The sequence below is a fragment of the Drosophila obscura genome, unplaced genomic scaffold (genome assembly GCF_018151105.1).
Source record: "Drosophila obscura isolate BZ-5 IFL unplaced genomic scaffold, ASM1815110v1 contig_9, whole genome shotgun sequence".
Classification (NCBI taxonomy): domain Eukaryota; kingdom Metazoa; phylum Arthropoda; class Insecta; order Diptera; family Drosophilidae; genus Drosophila; species Drosophila obscura.
The window spans coordinates 4028957-4043567 of NW_024542883.1; the positions used below are offsets into that span (position 1 = coordinate 4028957).

The following is a 14611-nucleotide window of genomic DNA, read 5'->3' on the forward strand; positions in this document are numbered from 1 at the left end:
TTTGAAAAATTATTTGAGCCCCGGATACTATCACGATAGTATCGATTGTTTTTTTTTCAAAACATTCAAAACAATCGATGGCTCAACTATCAATCGTTTGACAGCTCTAGGCTGCCCAGCTGCAGTCGCCTATCAATATATCGTTTCCATACTACAACAGGTAATCTATATATCGATAGTGCTGCCGATGTATCGCAACGTAAATAGAAATAAAAAACAAAACCGACTATCACAAAAGCTTTTCTATAAATGGACGTAATAGATACTATCACATCTGGATAAATGTCCTTATTGAATCTCCCAAATCGTCCACATCTAAAGTGGGGCCTATCGAAACGCTAAAATGAGCATTGCGCTCAAAATTGAGTTTAGTCGATAGGTCCCATTTATATATCGAATGTCTTTCGACTTCTAGTGCTGGCTAACGACAAGATTCCTCACCCTCCACACACGTGTTTTCCGCACGCACGTTCAAGTTTTATTTGTCCGACAAATATTCACATATATAATGGCCGACGTTGCAGAAACTACCGCCCCCGAGGTTAAGGAGCAGGTCGTGGAGGAGACCAAAGACGAGAAAGTCGCAGCCGAGGAGCCTGAAGCCAAGAACGGCACTACCAAGGAAGAGCCGGTTTCAGTGGCTGACGGAGACTTCTCCAAGCAAGAGCGCGCCGTTATCCGGCAGGTAGAGTATTACTTCGGGGACGCCAACCTGAATCGCGACAAGTTCCTGCGCGAGCAGATATCCAAGAACGAGGATGGGTGGGTGCCCCTCACAGTGCTGGTCACATTCAAGCGCCTGGCCACACTCTCTACCGACTTCGATGAGATCATCGGAGCCCTGAACAAGTCCGACGAGGGCCTGGTCCAGATCAGCGAGGACAAGCAGAAGCTGCGTCGCCACCCCGAGCGTCCCATCCCAGAGCACAACGAGGAGCGGCGCAAGGAGATCCAGGAGCGAACTGCCTACGCCAAGGGCTTCCCCCTGGACACGCTGATGAGCGAGCTGCTCGACTTCTTTGCCTCGTACGAGAAGGTGGTCAACATTACCATGCGCAAGCACTACGACAAGCCCACCAAGTCCTACAAGTTCAAGGGCAGCATTTTCCTCACCTTCGAGACCAAGGAGCAGGCCAAGGCATTTCTGGAGAAGGACAATAAAGTTCTCTACAAGGAGCGCGAGCTTCTCCGCAAGTGGCAGATCGACTACCTAAAGGAAAAGCAGGAGGAATATCAACAGAAGAGCGAAAAGAAACAGAAAAAGAAGGAGGCTAAGGCCGAGCCCGCCATTGAGCTGCCCAAGAACGCCATAGTTGTCTTCGAGGGGGCTCCGGAGACTGTGTCCCGTGAGGAGATACGCGAGGCCTTTGAAAAGGTGAAGGATTTCGACATCGCCTACATTGAGTTCAACAAGGGCGACACCAAGGGTTCGGTGCGCCTCACCGAAGCCGACGCGGCTGAGAAATACATTTCCAAGGTGGAGGAGGGCAAGGTGAGTTGTCTGCTATTTGTATTGAAAGTCTCCCGCTAACTCCAGATTCTTTTCCAGCTCAAGTTTAACGATGAAGTCACCCTGACCCTCCGCAAGGCCACCGAGGATGAGGAAAAGACGTTCCTGGACAAGGCCGTGGAGTTCATGAAGAAGCGCCGCGACTTCAGCCGTAACAAGAACAAGCGCTTCGGCCGCAAGCGCCACGGCGGCAACGACAACCGACAGGGCAAGAAGTCTCGTGCAGAGTAGGACCTGGGCACGCCTCCCTTCGGCCAGCCCGTTCTAGACTTTGCAAACGTGTTACTCCGTAGATCTAGTTGACTTAGCTGTAAGCTCTTAAGTGTACGTACTACTGTACACTGTACGTTTTGCTATAGTTTCCGAAGATAACCGTAGGATAATATACAGAAAGTATCTCTGAAGAGTATGTTTGGTTTGATATCATTATTACGAGATGAACTCTAATTTATTTTACTTAAACTTACAACGATTTCATACTTTGCCCCAAAAAAGGAAGCCACAAATAAAGAAAGAAAGTGAGTCCTGGACCAAACAAGTCCCCTGACCCAGTCAATCCCGAATTGCACACTTGCTCGTACGTATTTTTAATTACATTTTATTTAAGTGTTTCATTGCGTTTTAGTGTATTTCCGTTCTCTTTGTGGTGTTTTTGTTATAAATCAAAGCAAAATAATTCAACTTAAAAGCATTAAAAGTGTAAGATTAACTCTCGTAAATTACAAATACGTTTAAATGCGTTTACAAATAGGGGGCAAAAAAAAATCAAACTTGTTCGTTCACTAGAACTTCAGTATTATGGGGCTACGATAGGTATAGGTATACAATAATTAATGATTTCGTTAGGGTGTTGCTTTGCATCGCAGCTTGTACAATATGAACGGTCGCGTCGCTTAGATGGTAGGCGGAAATTAAAACTATGCGATCAATTAACTAAATAGTATGGGTTGCATTGCAACAAAGACTAAAATTAAATTAGGCTATCAACTCGGAGTTATCTTGCGTTATACATTGACGTTGTAGGTGGACATCAGACTGGGGAACAACGAGAATTTCACAAGGAAACAAGAATTCGATCTGCGCAAGCACAAACATTTCACAACATTATCTTAACAATATCCAAAATCATGTCTTCGAACTGGGGATCATTTCAAAATCATTTCAATCTCTTGATAAATCGAGAGCACAAGCCGGAGATACTATTGCGGGTTACATACGGATCGTACATAGGTACTTACAGGAGCTAGTATGAGCTATGAGTATATACTTAATCAACATTTACGTATAAATTAAACATTTACAAACAACGGCATTGTACTGCGCTAATATAGTGTGGAGTGGTATTGTATGTGGTATTATGTATAGTATAGAGTTAGTTGTCGTTATATGTATGCATGTATGTATATACTCGTATCGTATGTGGTGGGGTGCGCGTGCGCTCAAGCGGATCATCTCTCTGTAGCCGGCAGAAAATGTACAAAGCTTCAGCCAGGAATGTTCGTTCTCTCCTTTGCTTATTCACTAAACTAACACGATTTACAAGGGCAGGAGGGCGTCTCCTCGAGGCTCTATCTTTCAATGTGTACAACAGTCCATATAATCCATAATCCATAAATATGCACGTATGTATGTATGCATGTATCTTCCGCAGTGCGTTAAGTGCGTTCCAGTCCCATAAAACACGTAAAAGGCTCAGTTAATGCCGAGAATATTGAAAATATATCGACTTCAGACAGTTCTGGTGTAGAGTCAGTCATCAAATAAGGTCCGTGGTCCGTCATCGAATAAATTAAGCAATTGGTTTTCGGGTATTCTCGAAGAATATGTCTCTCAGTTGTCGAACTGGCAGATACCATTTCGAAATGGATAGATTCCTACAGTCAGTGTCCTATAGTCTTGAAACGCACTGAAGGGTGTGGATCTGTCTGGGCCAATCGGAGCTTATTTCCAGACTGGCGTCAGATCTAGGGTGAGATTCTGAATGGTGCGGTTCCTCGCAGAGCTGCGCTTCTGCTTTACAGAGCTGGTGATCTCGTTGACGAGGCCTTGGCAGTCGTTGCAGACGGGCACCTGCTCGCCGCGCTGGTTCTCCTTCTGATCCTGGGTCTGGGCCAAATGGCTGCCCGAGGAGAACAAGGCGAATCCCCTCGAGAACCGGGATCTGCAATGGGAAGTTTCGGGATCAGAATTGGTTACAGTTTCTGGCAGGTGCCCAGGTGGGGGCCGCTGCACCACTTACTTCCTCTCGAGGGTGCTGCTGTTGGACAGCGGTCGATATGCTGGGCTGTGCACGGGCAGACTCCGGGGTCCCTCCATGCTCCGCGACATGGCGTTGTTGTAGTGGTGCTTCTGGTGGTGCTGCATCACGCCCGAGGGTCGCATGGCTGACGAGTAGGAGGCGGACATGGACGCCTGGTCGTGCAGGGCCTCCACGGCATGGCCGGGGGCGGCGGATGATGAGGAAGCGCCGGCTCCCGGGCCCACGCTGATGCCGGGAGTGCTCATGTTTGATCTTTGGTGCTTGGGTGAGGATGGTGCACTGCCCACAGTGCTGCGAGTCTGCAAAGGGGGCTCAAGTGAGTGATATGGCAAGGAGAAGGTGAGCTCGCGTGGGGCATACCTTTCTATCTGACTCGGAGCGCAGGAGACGCTCAATCAGGGACTTGGGGAACTGGTCATCCACTATGTTCCCCGTCGACGAGGAGTGCGCCTGGTGGGCGTGGTGAGAGGGTGAGGGGGTGCTCGAGCTGGCCGGACTGGACAGCAGCGATGGTGAGATCAGCACAAGGGGAACGTTCCTGAAGTGCTCCGAGGGAATGCGCATCTGCGACAGAAAGATAAATAATTAGATAATCTGATCAGTCGGCTCTCCGGATTTGTTTGAGAGCCTCACCTTGGTGTAGCACTTGGCGCAGACAGTGCGCTGGCAGAGCTTGCACTGGATACCCCAGGGCCCGAAGAAGGAGAAGCGTGTGCGCAGGCACAGGAAGCAGACGCGACGCTTTTCCAGGCCCTCCAGCTCGGCCTTGGTCATGACAGAACGTATGTGAACGATCTCCGCCAGCGTGACGGACAGGCGATCGTCCCCCCGTTCCATCCAGGTTTGTTTATCCATGAAGGACTTGTTCCATGGGCCAAGCGAGGATGTTGAATGAGCCTCGTCCAGCCTGGGCGGCACCTCCGTCCTCTGCGAGTGCTCACCCGTCGTCAGGGGGCTCTTCCTGGGGGCCTCACAGCTGGCTCCCGACTGACTGCCTGCGTCATCCGATTGACGCGACTCGGGGCGCGTGGCTGGCATCGAGTGCGTCTCCTCCAGGTTGCTCTGGCAGCCCACGATGGTGTGGCGCCGCAGAGAGGCGCGTCGCGACTCGCACTGAGTGGCCAGGTCGTAGGCTGGGGAGTACAGAAAAAGCGAAGGGAATCGTTAGCCGGCGTCCACGTTGCGAATGTGTTATTTCCGCTATGAATGTACAGGAGAGAGGGGAGGAGGTCGAATCAGGCAGAAGAAGGCTTTCGAAATGTTAAATGTGTCATAGGCTGCTTAGGCAGGGGTTGGGTTGGGTTGGGTTGGGTTGGGGTTATGCTGGCGGTGGGAGGCGTGGCATTGGGTGTATGCGTATGCATATGTTTGTAGTGTGTGTGTGTGTGTGTGTACGAGTATGTGAGTTAAGAGGCTGAATGAGCGATGTGATTGGCTCCGTGATGCATCGAATGGAAAGCAAGCGTGAGAGATTTTAGTAGGTTCTTTAAATATTTACATTCCAGGGCATTGTCGAAGAACCTGTGGTACTCGTCCTCCGTAAAGGATGGCTCTGCAGGCGGGGGTGGCTGTGGTTGAGGCTGAGGCTGAGGCTGCTTGCGTGGATCCACTGCAGCGCCAGGAATTATTGTGGCAGCGTTAATTTGTTTTTGTTTTTTTTAAGCGTATTGTGTGGCATTTTGAATTCAGAATTGAAATTACATTATTTCTCATACAGGGCAGCAACCAAAAATCGTTTAGTGAAAGAGAAAGATCTACTCGAGTGCAGAAAATAATAATAATAATAATAATAATTTTAATAAGTGCTAAGGAGCAGCTTGCAGTAGATTCTCTTTTATTTATACGTTTTCTTTTGCTTTTTAATTTTACAAAATATTTCGAGATTTTTCTTTGTATATTTGTGTCTATGTCTGTGTGTGTGTGTTTTGTGTGCGTGTGTGCGTGAGTGCGCTCATCCTTAAGGCTTAAGCTGAACCAACTCCATTTTGTTAGCCCTCGAATCGAATCTGCCCACACCGAACCCCCTTAAAGGTTTCTCCTTTTGCTTGTTACTTAGAATTGTAGTTTTCGTTTTGTTTATCTGGATTTGTTCTTTGTGCGATTGTGGGACGGGGTGGGGGGCGGGTAAATAGTTATAATACTCGTACAACACTTGGTTTGCTGGGGCTGGGGCTGGGGCCTTGTTGCTTCGCACAAAACCATACAAATAATAATTACAATTAGTCGAAAGTAGTTAGCAGTGTGTCACAGTGGGTCACAGTAAAACGATCAAATACCTTTGCAAAATTAGGTTTGTTGTGGGTTGTTGTGGGGGGAAAAGGAAAAATGTAAGAAATAAAAACAAAATAAATTAAAATTATAAAAACTTAAACCATCTTACAAATATTGTACAGTGTGCAGTGCGCGTCACAACTGTAAGGCAATGCATAAGTCGGACTTATAGTTGTGTTACGCACTTCGTGTAAGCTAAAACTAATACCAGAGATAATATACAGCAGATAAGGCCCAAAGTAAAGAGGAAACAAAACCCATTAAACAGAAATAAAGTTTCTTTAAAAGCGGCAGAGAGTAAATTAAAGTTGAGAAGCATTAAAAGGCGATAATAGAATACCCCACATAATTATTGGATGTTGTCCCTTCCCTTAAAAGTGAATCTTTCAGACATTACACACCTACATGCATACATATGTACGTAGCATGTAGGTTCACTCGTTATGTTGTCAATCGGACAAACAGAAATTTATTCTACACTCAAGTCTGACCGAAAAGTGATTGAATTTCAATACATCACTCAAGTTGCCTCTGTACTTTGTGCGCCCAGTGCCCATAAGTAGTGCCCGTAGTACCGATTATAGATTACAGATATTGCACAATAAATAGAACTGGATACTCACTTGTGCGTCTGGGCCGCATCAGCGACGCCGTCGCCTGGCACTCTTGCCGCGCTTGGCTGGGCACCATGTAGCCCCCAAACGGATACGGTGGCATCTTGGGCTGGGAGCAGCGATGCAGCTCGGCGAGATGGGGATGGTGATGCTGATGGTGGTGCTGATGGTGGTGCTGGTGTGTGGCCGCTGTGGAGTGGGAGCTGCTCATGCTGGACTCATCGAAGAAGAGCTCGTCGTCCTATCGGGCGGAGGATGTAAAATTCGGTTAGCAAAACGACCAAAAGGATCATCTGGGGAGACTCAGACTCAGACTCAGAGTCCCCCTTGGACTGACCTGGAGCTGTGAGAAATCCACCTTAATGAGCCGCTGCCTGGAACGTGACAGCGTGGAGTTCGCACTTGGAAGCACTGAAAATGGAAAGATCGTAGAAACAATGAGTCCCAACTCTGGTCCCAAGCGAAAGTGAATGCAGCTGAAGCCATGGGAAAATGGACTGCATGGGCTGGCTGCTGCGCGTGATGGGATTATCTAATGAATATCATGGAGTAATGGCATTTCTGGGTAGCAAGCAGATTCCACCCCACCACTCACTCACTCACTCGGAAACCGGCTCCGCTCTATCCAGCTCATGTCTGCCCTTTCTGTCCACTCATTGCGCAATTAGAGTAGACCTGCCCGGATGGCTGGCTGGATGGCTGGCTCTTCCACTAAAGTTGGAAGTTGTCAGCACAACGCCTCGCACTTTTTGCCGGCCACTTCACAGAGAAACCGTTAAGACCCGGCGCACTTAATGGTTCTACTTATGAAATCACTCCGGAGCGCGGCTTGTGGCTTGTGCAATGCCTGGGAACTTCAGCAGCGGAAAGAGGGGTCGCTTCACTTTTCTACTTGTCGAAGATACACTTTATGACCGGCCCCATAATAGCCGTTTCCGTTGCCGTTGCCCTTTGACCCGAGGCTACTTTCGGGGAAAACGTCACCCAGAATCAGGGTTCAGATCGGAGATACAAATGCAGAACACATTTTCTACAGGTTCAGTGGCACATTTGGTCAACCATTTCCTTCCTGAGTGCGGAAATACGAAGGGTATCCACACTTCTGCACATCTTTCCTCTGCGGAGTGCGGATTGCTTAATGGCTTTAATGACTGGAGCTCAGAGTCGGAGTCGTATCATGACTGCAATTACCACAGCCACTGCAGGCGGTTCAGATTTACTCCTTACACACACACACAATGCCTTGGGGGCATGCCACCCCCTCCCTGAACCCCCTCAGACATACACACACACACACTAAGAAAGGTATAGACGAGGCTGAAATTGAAACCAGGTCAGAGCAGAGCAGAGCAGAGCATTTTCGTGGCCCAAAGCAATATTGGGGCATGGAGCCATCGTTTTCGGGTTACCTTTTGATGGCTTGACGGCCTGCCGTGGCTTGGGTGTCGGCGGATTGGGTACTGCTGCCGACGGGGCTGTTGCGCGCGGCGCGGCGCGAGGCGTTGGCTGGGGCTGGGGCTCCGATTGGCTGTCCCCGTCGGAGCCGCAGTAGAGGGAAGCATCGCTGCCCACGTCCACCACATCAGCGGCGCGCACCACGTGGTGGCTCTTGAACACCGACGCGGCAGTGGAGCGCTTGGCACTGGGCATCCCGGGCTTTGAGTCCATTTGTGCGCTGGGCTGACTCTCGAAGCGACGGTCACGGATTACAGTCTCCACATGTCCGACTGGCCGAGTGGTGGATGGTGCCTGCTGGTGCTTGCTGCTTGCTGCTAGGTGCTTGCTGCTCCACTTCCACGGCACTTCTCGAATCACTTCGGCTCACTCTTGTTGCCTTTTCACTTTTTCGCTCTTTGTGTGCCACACGGTTGCATTCGGGCTATCGATCCGGGGAGTACAACAAATGGGAACCAACCCCACAGGGCTGCCTCCTATGCTTCGCCGAGGGTTGTGTCCGGCTCCCTCCCCAACTGACAGACTGGCTAACTGACAGCCGACTTTCCACTATAACTTTCCGTTAGGCCGTGCCTTTCCTCGAGCCTTGTTTGGTTCTATTAATCATCCAGTTTTTGTTTCCTTTCGCCATCCGCGCCACGCTCCCACCGCTCTCAACATAATATAATCAATGGAGTCCACTGCTCCTCCAACCGACAGCAACAACAGCGAACGAATGAGGCGCAACCGCCAAGCCTCAAAACACGGGAACCCCAAACCAGTTACTGCTACTACTCGCCGTGAGAGTGGTATATCCATAAAAGGTACGTCTATTCCGCTCGCCGGTGGCCTAAATTGTCTGCTGCTCTCTTTACGTCAGATGTGTGCATATTCATAGCATAATACTCATAGCATCCATGCGAAATTCCGAATCCTATTCTTATGAAAAATAATAACCTATGTACATATATCCAATAAATTTTAAGTTTCTAGTTCTAAATATTCGCATGAACGCATGATATAAATTTATTAGGTAGGGAACGTATTCGTAGCGCGCATGCGCAGAGACTTCTCTCTCAGCGAAGAGAGTGGGATGAATGAGAGCTTCAGGCAGAGAGAGAGAGCGTAGTTTGGCTTGGCGCTCATGTGTTGTTTTGGTTAGTGGTGGGGAGGGGGGACTTTTACGTCACTCCTTGGGTGGGTGGTTCGGGTGTTGACGTAGAGGTAGGACGCAGTAGCGGGGACTAAGCAACGGGGGTCTCGGGGCATTGAAATAAAAGTTGCAACAATATTTAAAATGTTTGCAAGCATTATTACAGTGGGTGTTAATTTATATTTTATTTATGTACATTTTTTTTCTAAAGAAATTCTTGACGATCTTTCGTTATCCGAAATTACATACTTTATACTTTATACATCAATTGTAGAAACAAACAAACGCCTAAAAGTAGTGCACACTTTTCTGCTCCCGTGTCCACTTATCCGTAGTTGTATTGTGTATATGTAGCATGCATGTAAATTTCATGTAGGATATATGTATATTATTATTTAAAAAACGAGTAGGAACGTGTGAGTCGCTTCTGGGAACGCGACTCTACTTATACCCGTACTCAGTCAGTATATACATTTTTGAGCTTATAATTTTTTAGAAATTACAAAAAATTGTACATTTTTTTGCTACATCTACATATACTATGTATATTCTACATCTAACATGTAGATTATACATGTACCATTTAGATTCTACATCTCCTCCGCTAGGGGTTGCTCGCGCACTGAACGCGGCAGAGTGTGCGAGCGAGAAAGAGAATCAGTAGCGTCAGCAGCGCTGGAGAAGGAGAGGGAACCAACAGAAAATTCATTTCTTCATTCTGGCTATAATTATGATCCGATCTGATTCAGATTCGGCAATCTGGTAGATATGGTAATTTTCTACGATACTGCGTTTTTAGTTTTATTTATTTATTTAAAAATGTGCCTGCCACAGATTTTCGTTCTTTGTGTGGGCGGAAGGGGGTGGATCGTATTTTTGAAATACATTTATAGCAGTGTGATATCACATGAGTCTGGAAACAAAATTTGGTTTCTCTAGCTTTTATAGTCTCTGAGATCCAGGCGTCAAACAAGACGGACAGACAGACAGACGGACAGACGGACAGACAGACAGACGGACAGACAGACATGGCTATATAGACTCGGCTATTGATGCTGATCAAGAATATATATACATATATACACATATATACACACATCCACTTTTACCACAAATCTAATATACCCCTTAACTCTTTTTTGAGTACGGGTATAAAAACTCAAGGCGACAATCAAGACGGACAGACAGACAGACATGGCTATGTTGAATCGGCTATTGATGATGATTAGGAATATATGTACATATGTATGGTACGTACTTTATACTTATGGAAGGTACTGTCTTTGATTAATGGGTACAATCAAAAAGGACTGAGAAATCGACTAAGAAAGTTCGTAGTATCTGTAACTGGATTCATGTCGAGCAGATGGTAAGAACGTTACTTATTTTATATCCGCATGTTTTAAATGGAAACGAGCAAAAAGGTAATACTAATTGAATGAGGTTCGACCAATACATAGCAAAGAGAAGCGATGCTAGAAAACGATTGTGCTGATTATTCGAATATCTAGGAGATGGATTTCTGTATGAACATTTTTAAATCGATGCTATACGGATGACAATAGCCAAATTTCTGACTTTCTTCTGAATGCACTGGCTCAGAATCATACAAAACTCATAGCTAAAATATCTACTTCGTTCCGTAATGGGCCTAAATGCTGACCAATTGAATAGTTTTTTCGGCAGCCAAAACATACATTTCGGTGAGCAGCTGCACATATCGGAGACAAACAAGATTCCCAGCCAGAGACGGCAGCCAAAGAAAAGCAACAACCTACTGCATCCAACAAGCAACGAGCAACAACGACAAACCAACTGACAAACATACACTGTCTGCGGGGAGGCAGTAGTCGTGCCTGGCTTGGTCGTTGTCGATGCGGTGTCGCTATCTTTGTGTGTCACAGTTTTGCACGCTTCCTTCAGCAGAGCGGATTGTGGACTGTGGACTGTGGATTTCGGATTGGGATTGGGGATTGGGTATTGGAAAAAGTGGCCGTTTTTGATCTATGTTGGCATGCGCGCTGCGCCGAAAGAAAAAGAGACAGATTGGGACGACGGACGGACAATGGAGCTCCCCGGACGACAAGTGCAGTGAAAAGATTTGCGACTCACAAGTTTTCCTATCTCTCTTCTCTCTCTTTCTTTCTTTCTATCTCTCTTGGAGAGGGGAGACATCTGTCTATGTAAGCACATGCGTATGACAACAATTTATGGGCGGCTGGCGTTTAAAATTGGAAATCGGCGATGACAACACACCGGCGAGAGGATGGATGCGAGGACAGACAGACAGACAGACACCCACCAAAGATAAGAGGCGGCATCTATTTTTGGCAGTCACTGTGGAAAAGCACAGGCTTTTCTTTTGCCGGGAAATCTATTGACAGGCGAATTAGTGACGCCCTTTGTTGTCGTCGGTTTATGACTCTCGTCGTTGTCAGGAGAAAATGAATATGGTAAGCAGACATCAGATCGGATATGTATATGCTAGAGTCTTTATAGTTGAGTTGGAATCTTAAGGTGTAGGTGGAGCCAACCAAACCACCAACTACGATAATGGAGAGCTACATATTAATTCCTTGGCCTACTTAATTATGGATTTTGCTTAAGCTTTTTACTCCACCTTGACCTAAAGGTTACACACACTTACGAGAATATACCCGTGTAGAACTAAAGTACTCGTCATGCAAATTACTTTCTATTTCTGTGGACTTACGTCTCTGCCTCAAGGGGGGCGCCTCTGGTGGGGTGATCTGCTTCAGCTCCTTGCCCTGCCGGATGGACTCCATGAGCTGTTCTCTGGGCGAGGGCGTGCACTTCCGGGGCGGGCCCAGTTGGCGCTCGGATGCCTGGGGACGATGCAGTTGGAAAAAGCAAAGAGAACAACAAAAGTAGAGTAACGAATGTGAGCTTTAATGCGAAAATGAAACTGTTAATTTTTATTGGAAGCCACAAAATAAATTTGGTTCCTCCCTACAGTAAAGAAAGTGAAGTGAAAATTTAAACTCGGCAAGAGGCCAGTGGGGAGTTGGACTGGGGATCGGTATTGCTTTTGGGACTGGAATTGGCTGTGGCTGTGGCTGTGGTTGTGGTTGGGGTTGTGGTTGTTCGATTGGGGGCACTACACACCTTCTTCAATGGCGGCCGTGACCTGATGAACTCCAAGATCATGGCATGGGCATCTTTCTTGACGCGCGGCGGTATATCTCCGTTGACCATCACCTTGCGCAACTGATACTTTCTGTAAAGAGAAATTCGGCTGTGATTGGATGTGCTTTGTGCTTGTGCTTTGTGCTTTGTGTGGGAATTTCTGTTTCTCTCCTCTGCTATGTACTTACTTGGCTCGAATGTCCCCCATGAGTATCTCGTAGGGCGTCAGCTCGTATTCGATGGGTGTGCGCTCGAAGTTGCTCTTCTTCAGGCGGACGCCGCGGCGCAGCTCGTCGATCACCTGCACCCAGAAGCGTGCCTGCAAATGGGGAAAGTGTTTGTCTTAGAGACTGTCCAGATACAGGAGTGTATCTATGTGTGTAGATAGAACGGATAGCGAGACATGCAACGCAACTAGGGACATGCTACTCCCCGACTATTTCCACCTACTTGCAGAGCTCTCCATACCTCCACTTCGTTGGGTTCGGGTTGGTTTTGTTTGGTTTGGTATGAATGGAGGACGAAAGATAACCACAAATCAGAGGATAAGTCTAAGTCAACTGTATGCCACTTGCCCCATCCAGAGAGAGAGAGAGAGGGAGAGCACATTTCACTTTTATGCACCCGAGCCCCGCTACGAATATTTTCATTTAATTAGCTAATATAATTGGGGCTGCCGGTGCGGCAGGCCAATGCATGGCTGATTAATGCCAGACCAGACATGCATGCCACTTGCCACTTGCCACATGACAAGCTAACTGTGCGTACAGCATATGAGTAATGTGTGTTGAATGCTGTGCGATGGCAGGAAGACTGCCACTATTTAGCACACAATGGAGGCGACGAGGCTGTGAGGCAGGCAGGGGACGGGCCGACCGACTATACTATGTAACAGCGATTCGCGTTTTCACTTTCCACTGCTGCATTTGCATTGCTCTTCCTGTTCCTGCCCCCACTCGCGCCCAATTGGTGGCAATGCATTTTGAGACAGCTCATTAACCATGCAAAACGGGATCGGATCGGGTGGGGGATCGCGTTGCCCCACAGCTGAGGGCATGGCACCACATTTGGGCCCAAACGCCAGCAAATGTTGCACCCACAAAGATCTGAAAAGCTGAAGATGCCATGCCCCGCCACGCCATGCCCCGCCACGCTTCAATTAATGCAACACAAACAGCGATGATAGACCCGGCCCCCACATTGTGGCGGCAGCTTCCGGAAGAGCTGGCTGTTGCTGTGGGGTTGCATGCATGTACCATGTACAATCCACATACAGGTGCGTACAGTGCAACATTTTGGTAGACTGGATCGGCACATTACCATAGGAACTGGCCCATATCACCGTCACCGTCACCGTCAGCGTCACCCACCTGTCTGGCCATCGTCATGACGGCAGGCAGCAAACCGAAACACAGACAACCGACCCGATGTCTGCCTGGTGCGACATGGTTGATGGGAGCGCCTAAGCAGTGCAAAGCGAGGGGCTAAACGCTAAAAAAAAAGGAAAAAAAGCATTTCGTTTTGGTATCGAAATTACACATACCTGACGTGCCTCAGTTTGGGATATCTGCCCGAACAGAAGCCCCCACGTGATAGCAAACAGAATCAGAAACAAACAGAATGCGAGCAAAAACCGCCATGCGGAATCCAAACAACAAAATAAATGTTAATTTCTCGCAAAGAAGCGAGACAATAAAAACACTTTTTCCACAATCTTTGCTGCGGTTTGTGACATTCTGAAGGCTGCCAGATTCTGGGAAAAACTGATGAAGCGCTGACTAGAGACACACTTCTTGGGTTGGGTTGGGTTGGGCTGGTCTCTCTCCAGAAAAAGCAGTAGCTGGAGAAAAAGCTACCCACAAACAATAGACAATAGACAATAGAAAAAGGCCAATTGAATGGGCAGGCTCAGGGCAGAAGCGGCAGACCCTTATCGAACAGCTAGGAAATGATAAGGGAGCGCTTTTAATCAGCCCAACAATTGCCTGAAATTACGTTTGGCAATGATACGAGTACGAGTACGAGTACGAATACAAGACAACACACACACTCTCGAGTGCAGAATGTGGTTCGAGCCCGATGAGGATGATGATGATGATGATGATGATGGGCCACCTGTCTGGCCAATTAATTGCCAATTGGCAAAGACGACTGCGCCTTCTTTAATCTACGAATGGCTTTCAGCACATGCAAATGCAAAGCGAACTGGCACGAAAAGTCCA

General features: G+C 47.6%; 2 protein-coding genes across 5 annotated transcripts in view; one reads left to right on the forward strand and one right to left on the reverse strand.

The window, feature by feature from the left end:
- Positions 1 to 416: 416 nt before the first annotated feature.
- On the forward strand, positions 417 to 2078 carry LOC111080562 (la protein homolog). Its single transcript, XM_022376248.2, has 2 exons — positions 417 to 1492; positions 1550 to 2078. Exons 1-2 carry the CDS (start codon positions 509 to 511, stop codon positions 1739 to 1741), a joined length of 1176 nt encoding a protein of 391 aa, XP_022231940.1. The 5' UTR covers positions 417 to 508; the 3' UTR covers positions 1742 to 2078.
- Positions 2079 to 2094: 16 nt separating this feature from the next.
- Positions 2095 to 14611, reverse strand: part of LOC111080561 (protein spire) — a 43348-nt gene continuing 30831 nt past the window's right edge. The window contains exons 7-16 of one of the 4 annotated variants that reach the window (XM_022376243.2): positions 12578 to 12708; positions 12369 to 12480; positions 11956 to 12088; positions 6993 to 7066; positions 6665 to 6896; positions 5269 to 5379; positions 4404 to 4903; positions 4131 to 4334; positions 3750 to 4069; positions 2095 to 3671 (exon numbers count right to left, since the gene is read on the reverse strand). In XM_022376243.2, the coding sequence (XP_022231935.2) occupies positions 3452 to 3671; positions 3750 to 4069; positions 4131 to 4334; positions 4404 to 4903; positions 5269 to 5379; positions 6665 to 6896; positions 6993 to 7066; positions 11956 to 12088; positions 12369 to 12480; positions 12578 to 12708 (2037 nt within the window). In that variant the 3' untranslated portion in view covers positions 2095 to 3451. Of the gene's footprint in view, positions 3672 to 3749; positions 4070 to 4130; positions 4335 to 4403; positions 4904 to 5268; positions 5380 to 5638; positions 6047 to 6664; positions 6897 to 6992; positions 7067 to 8064; positions 8837 to 11955; positions 12089 to 12368; positions 12481 to 12577; positions 12709 to 14611 lie in introns of those variants that run through there. The other 3 variants (XM_022376244.2, XM_022376246.2, XM_022376247.2) reach the window with 3 other exon arrangements.

Bases quoted from the DNA above. Each gene is read 5' to 3' on its own strand.
- LOC111080562 (XM_022376248.2), top strand. From the start codon at position 509: ATGGCCGACGTTGCAGAAACTACCGCCCCCGAGGTTAAGGAGCAGGTC. The intron at 1,493-1,549 runs GTGAGTTGTCTG...ATTCTTTTCCAG, and splicing joins CCAAGGTGGAGGAGGGCAAG to CTCAAGTTTAACGATGAAGT.